Here is an 11,757-nt window from a genome sequence, read left to right as displayed (position 1 = left end):
CAGGATATGTATGTTTATTTATCATTCATTTAATATATAATGTCCATTAATGTTGAATTATCTCTCTCTATTCCTGGACGGATCATGTTTGTGTGATTTTTGACTGTCAGATAAACATCCTCATACTCAAACAGAGTTTTAGTTGATTTTTATATTGATCTACTGTAACACTACATGATCAGAGAAACAGGAATGACCATGTTTCACTGTACTGCGTCAAACATTGATTTTACTGTTAGTTACACAAATGTATTTTACGAATCTCCATGAGATCCATCCTGTGTGATGAAGACTGCTGGCTGAGTGTTTCATGTGTGTGATGTTGAGCATTTGCTGGCTGGTTGTGATTGTGTTCTGCTGACTCTGCAGCTCGTCTGCGGCCGCTCATAAACAACTGCTGATCTTTTAGAGTCTACACAGATAACATTTACCAACACTGTGCCGTCAGGAATCACATGTCTATCTAAGAGTGAGAATTATATTTTTGAAGCCGCCTTTCATTGGGCTGTTTGAACATTTTGGTGGACATCAGTCAGGTCAGAAGTCTTCAAAACACAGAGCTGCTTCCCAGTGTAATGTTTTACCAATACTGTTACCTTACAATTGAGCATTTATCTATGCATCTTAGACACAGACCTCTATATTTTCCTGTTTTTATATGTTTAGATATATATGTATATATATGTGTGTGTGTGTGTGTGTGTGTGTGTGTGTACAGGTGCATCTAAAAAATTTAAATAAAAATGTAATATCGTAAGAAAGATTTTTTTTTTTTTTGTAACATTTCAGAAAGTCAAACTTTCATATATTCTAGATTCATTCAATTAAACATTTCACATTTGCAAAACAGAAAAGTTGAAGTTGTTTAAAGTATGTTGATTTCTGCACTCAATACTTGGTCGGGGCTCGTTTAGCACAAACTCCAGCATCAGTGAGGAATGGCATGGAAGCGATCAGCCTGTGGCTCTGCTGAGGCACTATTGAGTCTTCAGCTCGTCTGGATTGTTGGATCCACTGTTTCTCATCTTTCTCTTGAAAATATCCCATAGATTTCATACGGGGTTCAGGTCAGGCATGTTGGCCAATCAAGCACAGTAATATCATGGTCAGCAATGCACTTGGAAGTGTTTTTGGCAGTGTGGGCAGGTGCTAAAGTCCTGCTGGAAAAGGAAATCAACATCTCCATAAAGCTTGTCATCAGATGGAAGCATAAAGCGCTCTAAAATCTCCTGGTAGATGGCTGCATTGACTCTGGACTTGATAAAACACAATGGACCAACACCAGCAGACGTCACGGCACCCAAAATCATCTCTGACTTCAGAAACTTCACACTGGACTTCAAGCAACATGGATTCTGTGCCTCTCCACTCTTCCTCCAGACTCCAGACCTTGATTTCCAAATGAAATGCAAAATTTACTTTCAACTGAAAAGAGGACTTTGGAGCACTGAGCAACAGTCCAGTTCTTTTTCTCCACAGCCCAGGTAAGATGCTTCTGACGTTGTCTCTGGTTCAGAAGTGGCTTGGTAGCTCTTTTCCTGAAGACGTCTGAGCGTGGAGACTCTTGATGCACTGACTCCAGCTTCAGTCCACTCCTTCTGAAGCTCTCACAAGTGTTTGAATCAGCTTTGCTTGACAGTATTCTCAAGCTTGCGGTCATCCCTGTTGCTTGTGCACCTTTTCCTACCCAAATTCTTCCTTCCAGTCAACTTTGCATTTAATATGCTTTGATACAGCACTCTGTGAACAGCCACAGCTTTCAGTAATGACCCTCTGTGACTTACCCTCTTTGTGGAGGACGTCAATGTTCATCTTCTGGATCATTGCCAAGTCAGCAGTCTTCTCCATTATTGTGGTTTCAAAGAAAAAGAGATACCCGGAATTTATACTGTAGAGATGGTCATTAATTGAAACTCAAATATAAATATTCTAATATTTTGAGATACCAGATTTGACTTTCATGAGTAAGCTGTAAGCTCTAATCATCAAAATTACAAAATCAAAAAACATCTAAAAAACAAAACAAAAAAACTTGTGAAATGTTTTACTTTACATGTAATGAATCTAGAATAGTTGAAAGTTTCACTTTTTGAAATAATTGTTTTTAGATGCTCCTGTATTTGTAAAAAAATAAAAAATAAATAAATATATATATATATATTATTTATTTATTTATTTATTTACTTTTTATTGATAATTTGGATATAATTCTGGCAAGGTTCTCTCAAAGTTTTGAACAAATGTTCTTCTAGTAACCTTCATATCATTTTTCTTCAAAATGTTCTAGTATTAAATAATGTTACACCATTGTGGACAAAAGTTTACAAACACCTTGCAGATGAATAAGGTTTTTCAGAAAAATCCTCCAGCTCCTGCACATCCTTTGAGTTGGATGTTCATCTAATGTTTGTTAAATGTACTGTTTCTTTCAGAGCATTCAGAAATAATGTTCCCATAATGATTGCAAAATTATAAAGTGGAAAACATTTTTAAAACTTCAAAAACCTGGACTTTTTGAACATTTAGAAATATACTTTTCATAACTTTCTGGGAAAGTTGGCAAATTGTTCTTAGAACATATATTTTTGTTATCTGGGAGCAACTCGACGGAATCGATTTTCACCAGGGGTTCTCTTTCTTATGGAGTTCCTCGGGTAATTAGGTGCCATGTACAAGAAGTGCATTCGACTGAAAATCATAATGCAGTATTTCTGTAGGATATTGTGGCCATCTTTGTGTTTTATAAACTAAGTGAGCTGCTGGAGCGGCGCTTTCATGCATGAGTCTGTGGTCTTCTGGTCTGAGGTGTTTTCTGGTGGTCTGCAGGCGGACTCTGTGCTGATTCAGAGGAGCGTTTGATGAACTGGCTGCTGGGTAAAGATCGCTATAACAAACTGATCCGGCCGGCGCTGAACCGGACCGAGAGAGTGACGGTTCTCCTGCAGGTTTCTCTGGCGCAGCTCATCAGTGTGGTGAGTCAAACCTCCACAGCATTCAGTATGTCAGTATCAGTGGTTTTGTAGTGTATTTCATCAGCAAACAAGTTTGAGAGTTGCATCAGAGATTTCAAAATGCATTTCAATCAGTTGTGAGGCCTAAACATAGAGATATTGATACATTCATTCACGTTTGATTTCACATCCAGCCACTATAAACAATGATGTATGCAGGGTTGGGCAAAGATGCATCTAAATGTATTTTAAAATAAAATGCCAAATACCTTAATTTTAAGTGTAGCACAATAAACTACAAAGTATAGCAGCCACACCATATATCAAAATAAACTGTATTTTTGTATTTTATTTTGTATTTTAGTGGCAGCATGAATTTTCTTCTCTAGCCGTCCATCAGTTGGCCTGTTTGCTCTGTTTTACACCATCACACTGACTCAGCTGATCGAGGAAACCATGTTTGATAGCAACAGCGTTTCATGCAATCAATCTGACTTACACAATCAGTTCATTTAGTTTCTTGGTGTTTGGTAACGAAGGGCCTACTGTGCATCAGCAACACTAACTCGAGGACAAACAAGTCCTTCATAAGAACTGATGACATCTGTATTCATAGCAACTAGTTTCTAACTAATGAATCATTTGATTGATAATCGTAAATATGAATGTGTCAGGCAGTCATTCATGCAATGGTATACAAAATCCACGATTCTACTAAACAGCTACTTCTGTTCGAGTACAATATTCAGCAATCCAATCATTATTTATCAATCATTGGACACCTATTTGAAAGTTGAAAACAAACATTTTAGCATTTCAGCAATTATTTAATGATCGATATGTTTTGATTTTTAATGTAGCCAGAAACGTAATCAGAAAGTAGCAGCAGAACTTGTATTAACCCAACTCCAAACACTGAATCTATCGAGAGCCAGAGCAGTACAGAGGACACAAACACAGTAATAGTGTAACACGTCTGGGCAATCAGAGGCCACGTTTTTATGATGTTCTTACAAAGTATTTTACAGTATTTTAAAACTACAAAAATACAAACACTAAAGTATTTTGATACAAAATATGAAGCCATTTTCATCAACAAATTACAAAATCGTATTTTATATCTGAAATACATATTTGAAATAAATGCTTTATAAATACTGCCCATCCCTGGATGTATGTCCCATTAAAGATCATATTGTGTTATATATATATATATATATATATACACACACTGCTGCTGAACAAATTTGCTGTAAACATTTTATTATTCAGTGTGGTGTGATTACTTATGGAAATATTCACATAATTTATTACATTTTTCTAAATAATGTAGTATAGAAAAACAATTGGAAAATTATTCATTTATTTACATTTTCTAAAAAAGTGTGGCATGGGATTGGGAATACATTTTTATATTCATTGTGTAATACTTAAAAATAAAGATTCTGTGACATTTTAATTACATAAAATGTCTGAATGAGTCTATGGTGCTCTCCATCTATAATCTAAATTCAGTTTTCATAATCCATTATTTGTCTGTGTGTAGAAGTGATTATGATCACAGTGATTATGGGTCCATGCTGCTGAAAAGATGTTTCTACATAAATGCAATCCCTGCAAGTTTCTATTCTTGAGAAATTGTTTCAGAAGTCCGTATCAGCTGTGTGTTTCTGTGTTATTATTTCTGTGCTTCCAGAATGAGCGAGAGCAGATCATGACGACGAACGTCTGGCTCACTCAGGTCAGTGTCAGCGGCTCATCAGATGCCAATTATTACTCCATTAAAGCATCATCAGCTCTGCCGTCCTTGTGTTGCTCTTGAATTTACCCGTCGTGTGTCCTGTCCAATAATCAGTGCACTCACGTCCATTCATCACGCCGCTAATCGAGTGTGTAATTGTGTCCGTCTGACCGAGGGAAAGCTCATATATGAAATAATAAGACAACTATGATATTATCTGCAGAACTGGAATGATTATCGGCTGTCGTGGGACCCGGTGGAGTACGAGGGAATCGACAAGCTCCGGATCCCCTCCAGACACATCTGGCTGCCTGATATAGTGCTGTACAACAAGTGAGTTTCTGATCAGAGAACCCCAGACCCTGCAGGACACAATGAGCAGAAACTGAAACCTGCAAGGAATGAGCCACCAGCTTCCACCAGTGTGCCTGCGAGAGAACAGCCAGCATATAGTGACATGAACTCCAAACAGCCTTATTATCCCAAACCATGAAAACATTTTTGTTAACTGAAATAAAAAAATATATAAATATTAAACAACTTATTTTAGTTTGCTGCCAAGGCAACATGAATAGTTTCATTTAGTTTAAGTTTAAAAAGTACTAAAATTACTTATTGGGTGGTGGGGGTCAAATCTAATTCAAAATATTTATACAATTATAATATTATATGAATAATGTAAAAAAAAAAAAACAACAGAAAAAAGCACAGAAGTTAAAAATAAACATGACAGAATAAAAATGACAGAAGCACATAACAAAATTAATAATAATTTCAATAAAATGAAAAACATATATACAGTATATAGATAGATAGATAGATAGATAGATAGATAGATGATAGATAGATAGATAGATAGATAGATAGATAGATAGATAGATAGATAGATAGATGATAGATAGATAGATAGATAGATAGATAGATAGATAGATAGATAGATGATAGATAGATAGATAGATAGATAGATAGATAGATAGATAGATAGATAGATAGATAGATGATAGATAGATAGATAGATGATAGATAGATAGATAGATAGATAGATAGATAGATAGATAGATAGATGATAGATAGATAGATAGATAGATAGATAGATAGATAGATAGATAGATAGATGATAGATAGATAGATAGATAGATAGATAGATGATAGATAGATAGATAGATAGATAGATAGATAGATAGATAGATAGATGATAGATAGATAGATAGATAGATAGATAGATAGATGATAGATAGATAGATAGATAGATAGATAGATGATAGATAGATAGATAGATGATAGATAGATAGATAGATAGATAGATAGATAGATAGATAGATGATAGATAGATACATAGATAGATAGATAGATAGATAGATAGATAGATAGATAGATAGATAGATAGATGATAGATAGATAGATAGATAGATAGATAGATAGATAGATGATAGATAGATAGATAGATAGATAGATAGATAGATAGATAGATAGATGATAGATAGATAGATAGATAGATGATAGATGATAGATAGATAGATAGATAGATAGATAGATAGATAGATAGATAGATAGATGATAGATAGATAGATAGATACATAGATAGATAGATAGATAGATAGATAGATAGATAGATAGATAGATGATAGATAGATAGATAGATGATAGATAGATAGATAGATAGATAGATAGATAGATAGATAGATAGATAGATAGATAGATAGATGATAGATAGATAGATAGATAGATAGATAGATAGATAGATAGATAGATAGATAGATAGATAGATAGATAGATAGATAGATAGATAGATAGAAGATAGATAGATAGATAGATAGATAGATAGATAGATAGATAGATAGATAGATAGATAGATAGATAGATAGATAGATAGATAGATAGATAGATAGATAGATAGATAGATAGATAGATAGATAGATAGATAGATAGATAGATAGATAGATAGATAGATAGATAGATAGATAGATAGATAGATAGATGATAGATAGATAGATAGATAGATAGATAGATAGATAGATAGATAGATAGATAGATAGATAGATAGATAGATAGATAGATAGATAGATAGATAGATAGATAGATAGATAGATAGATAGATAGATAGATAGATAGATAGATAGATAGATAGATAGATAGATAGATAGATAGATAGATAGATAGATAGATAGATAGATAGATAGATAGATAGATAGATAGATAGATAGATAGATAGATAGATAGATAGATAGATAGATAGATAGATAGATAGATAGATAGATAGATAGATAGATAGATAGATAGATAGATAGATAGATAGATAGATAGATAGATAGATAGATAGATAGATAGATAGATAGATAGATAGATAGATAGAGATAGATAGATGATAGATAGATAGATAGATACATAGATAGATAGATAGATAGATAGATAGATAGATAGATGATAGATAGATAGATGATAGATAGATAGATAGATAGATAGATAGATAGATGATAGATAGATAGATAGATAGATAGATAGATAGATAGATAGATAGATAGATAGATGATAGATAGATAGATAGATAGATAGATAGATAGATAGATAGATGATAGATAGATAGATAGATAGATAGATAGATAGATAGATGATAGATAGATAGATAGATAGATGATAGATAGATAGATAGATAGATAGATAGATAGATAGATAGATAGATAGATAGATAGATAGATAGATAGATAGATAGATGATAGATAGATAGATAGATAGATAGATAGATAGATAGATAGATAGATAGATAGATAGATAGATAGATAGATAGATAGATAGATAGATAGATAGATAGATAGATAGATAGATAGATAGATAGATAGATAGATAGATAGATAGATAGATAGATAGATAGATAGATAGATAGATAGATAGATAGATAGATAGATAGATAGATAGATAGATAGATAGATAGATAGATAGATAGATAGATAGATAGATAGATAGATAGATAGATAGATAGATAGATAGATAGATAGATAGATAGATAGATAGATAGATAGATAGATAGATAGATAGATAGATAGATAGATAGATAGATAGATAGATAGATGATAGATAGATAGATAGATAGATAGATGATAGATAGATAGATAGATAGATAGATAGATAGATAGATAGATAGATAGATAGATAGATATTAGTATCTATAGTATAGATATATAGTATCTCCAGCAGCTAAATTAATTTACATTTCAGCAAGTCAAATTACTGGTATTTGCGCCATTATTTAACGCCCAAAAAAACATGTCTTAAAGACAGCACGTGGTAGAAGGGACAGGATTTTTTCCACACGTATTAATTTATTTTGAACGCCAGAAGAACACATTATCCGAACATCGTTTGCCAAGCCATGTTATTTTTAATTTGCTTCAGGAAATAAAAGACTTCTTGGAACCATCAATTAGGAGTCACACAATACCAGCTCTATCAAAACGTCTAGCAAACCTTCACTTTTTGGCTTCCGGTTCTTTTCAACGTACTGTGGCTTCTTTATTTCTTTATTCTTTATTTGCAACTACGCTACTTTGCGACGCCATTGGTATATTGCGTTGGTCGATATCTAAATGAGATGTAGCGTCTGTGTTCTTTAATTTGCGCATTGTTAGTAAATCACCAGCAGAAATTTCCACGCCCATCGGCGCTGTTTTGGAATTGTGCTCTCACGATAATTTGCCCTGTTTAGTAGAATTGGCCCTTAGTCTCTCTCAGTTTGTTCTGTTTCTTCATGGCATTCCAGACAGACTGATGATGATGATCAGATCTCTGTGTGGAGCACTAAAATCTCACTGGATTATTACAATTAATGGCTAAATGAATGTTTGGAAATGTAAACTGATATTTCCTACTGACACACTACAGCAGAAGATAGAAATAACTGACTTGAAACCATTTTTAGCTGCTGAAGATACTAGTGTTATAATCATTTTGTCCACCACTGTATATAGCCTAAAATGCCCTATAGTAGTCACATATCCCACATGCATTGTATGTTTCTGTTCACTCCATAGTGCGGATGGTACGTACGAAGTGACGGTCTTCACCAACGCCATCGTCCTGTTCAATGGGAGCATCGCCTGGCTTCCTCCTGCCATTTACAAGAGCGCCTGCAAGATCGAGGTCAAGCACTTCCCCTTCGACCTGCAGAACTGCACGCTCAAGTTCCGCTCCTGGACCTACGATCACACCGAAATCGACCTGCTGCTGAAGTCCGAGGTGGCCAGCATGGATGACTTCACTCCCAGCGGCGAGTGGGACATCCTAGCTCTGCCGGGCCGGAGAACGGTCAGCGATCTGGACCCCACCTACGTGGATCTGACCTACGACTTCATCATCAAGCGCAAACCGCTCTTCTACACCATCAACCTGATCATCCCCTGCGTGCTCATCACCTCACTGGCCATCCTGGTCTTCTACCTGCCTTCGGACTGCGGCGAGAAGATGACGCTGTGCATCTCCGTCCTGCTGGCGCTGACCGTCTTCCTCCTGCTGATCTCAAAAATCGTGCCGCCCACGTCGCTGGACGTTCCCTTGATCGGGAAGTACCTGATGTTCACGATGGTGCTGGTGACGTTCTCCATCATCACCAGCGTTTGTGTGCTGAATGTGCACCATCGCTCTCCGAGCACACACAGCATGCCGGACTGGGTCAAGCTGGTGTTCCTGGTCAGACTTCCAGCGTTGTTGTTTATGCAGAGACCGCGGGGAAACTCGGCCCGTCGCCGTCTGCGGGATCCCGGATCACCTCTGCTGGGCTGCTCCGATCCTCGCAAATCCGGCATGTCGTCATCGGCCTCTGCGCTTCTGGCCACATCCTCGGCGCTCTCGTCGCCCGGACACTTTTACTGCAGAGGACCTCAGATCCAGAAAGGAGATCTGCGGCCCGCTGGGTTCCTGCCCGGCGGACACAACCCCACACAGGACCTGAGAGGGAGCAGGCCGGCTCCAGACTTGGGATCTGAGATCCAGGAGGCCGTGGACGGCGTTTGCTACGTAGCGGATCACATGATGGGAAACGATGACGATCAAAGTGTGAGTGACTTTATCGCTTCCCAGATACACTTTCACAGATGCTAGCATTCCGAAAGAGTCCCTTCTGCTCAACAAGGCTGTCATAAAAACAGTAAAAATAGTGGAATATTATTACAATTTAAAACAGCTGTTTTCTATGTGAATCTCTGTTAAACTGTAATTGATTGCTGTGATCAAAGCTGAATTTCAGCATCATTACTCCAGTTTTCAGTCAAGTCAAGTCACCTTTATTTATATAGCGCTTTTAACAATACTGATTGTGTCAAAGCAGGTTTACAGTATCAAATAGGAAAATAGTGTCAATAATGCAAAAGGACAATAGTAAACACTCAATTTTCAGTTAAAGGCAGTTCATCATTGAATTCAGTGATGTCATCGTCCAGCTCAGTTCAGTTTAAATAGTATCTGTGCAATCAAGTCGACGATATCACTGGAAATGAAGTGTCCCTAAATAAGCAAGCCAGAGGAACCAAAACTCCATCGGTGACCGAATGGAGAAAAAACCTTGAGAGAAACCAGCCTCAGTTCTCCTCTGACCAGACGGACCAGCAGTTTAATTTCATGCTGCAGCAAAGTCAGATTGTGCAGAGGACTCATCTAGTTCCCGTGGTCAGTGTCACATGATCCTTCAGAAATCATTCTAATATGCTGATTTGCTTCTCAAGAAACATTTCTGATTATTATCAGTGTTGAAAAGAGTTGTTCTGCCCAATATTTGTGTGGAAACGGTCATACATGTTATTTTTCAGGATTCACAGATGAACATAAAGTTCAAAAGAACAGCATTTATTTGAAACAGAAATCTTATGTAACATTAAAAATGTCTTTACTGTCACTTTTGATCAATTGAATGTGTCCTTAATGCTGGATAAAAGTATTACTATTAGAATCTTATTTGCTGCAACCTTTGACTGGTAGTACATCAGTTTCCACAACAATATTGGGCAACTCTTTTCAACATCGATAATAATGTTTCAAAAACATTTAAAAATCCTCAGTTATTCAGATCTTTTGAATATTAGTCTACATTTATTTAACATCAGTTTTATCAGTTTAATGCATCAGTGGGGAATAAAAATATTAATTGCATTATTATTTATTAAAAAACAAAGTATTATTTAAAGTAAAATCACTCCAAACATTTGAACAGTAATAAATGTTGAGCTCGTACTCTCAGTAATGCCATATCATCCTAAGAACCCTTTAGTGGGATTGATGGCTTGTAGAACTTTTATGACTTTTATGGTTTCATTTGTAAATCACTGGCCATAATTGCCCTGCTATCGATCTAAAACATAAAGTATTTGTGAACTGTTCAATTTGTCAGACAGTTTGTGAGTCTTATTGACTTTCAAAAAAAAAAAGAAAAAGAAAAGAAACTGCTCATGAGAGCCATTGAATCTATACTAGTTTAGCCATATATTTGTTTAATTTGCTGTAATTCTGTGTATTTACAGGAAACACTAGTCTTAAATCTCACTCGTCCTCACTTTCTGTGCACATCTAGTAAGATATCACCTTATGGGTTTAAAACAGATCGAAATGTACAATAAAAGTTAAATGTCATTTAAGTGTAACAAAGAATATGTATTCAGCAGACACACAGTTAGCAAACAGAGGTGGAAAACAGCAGAGGTTACGCTCACAGCTTCAGCCGGAGCACATTGTAAGAGCATCGATCGTGTGCTTAAATCACTCTGGAGGAGAGAGAGAGAGAGAATAATAGTGAGCATCAGAAGTGCCGAGGACAGCAGTCTGAGAGGCTGCTCATTCTGCCTCCTCCCTTATTAGTGCACCTAATGGGTCAATAGGTTTATTAACGAGCCGATCGCTGTGCATCCACAGGTCATCGAGGACTGGAAGTACGTGGCCATGGTGGTGGACCGCCTGTTTCTGTGGATCTTTGTGATTGTGTGTGTGGTGGGAACACTGGGTCTGTTCCTCCAGCCACTCTTCCAGAGCCAGACCGCAGCCATCCTGCCGTCCAGCGCAGAGCCGTCCAAACGATACGGGATGTAG

General features: G+C 36.3%; 1 protein-coding gene across 1 annotated transcript; it reads left to right on the top strand.

Annotated features, from left to right (window-relative positions):
- Positions 1-2,831: 2,831 nt before the first annotated feature.
- LOC306842625 (neuronal acetylcholine receptor subunit beta-4-like) lies at positions 2,832-11,757 on the top strand (the record flags this gene model as incomplete). The annotated part of the gene is made up of 5 exons (XM_079373586.1): positions 2,832-2,972; positions 4,648-4,692; positions 4,916-5,025; positions 8,718-9,738; positions 11,584-11,757. Exons 1-5 carry the CDS (start codon positions 2,859-2,861, stop codon positions 11,755-11,757), a joined length of 1,464 nt encoding a protein of 487 aa, XP_079229712.1. The 5' UTR covers positions 2,832-2,858.

This window comes from Barbus barbus, assembly GCF_936440315.1.
Source record: "Barbus barbus genome assembly, chromosome: 23".
NCBI lineage: Eukaryota > Metazoa > Chordata > Actinopteri > Cypriniformes > Cyprinidae > Barbus > Barbus barbus.
The sequence above is the reverse complement of the archived record's forward strand: the minus strand, read 5'-3'. Positions and strand labels throughout refer to the sequence as shown.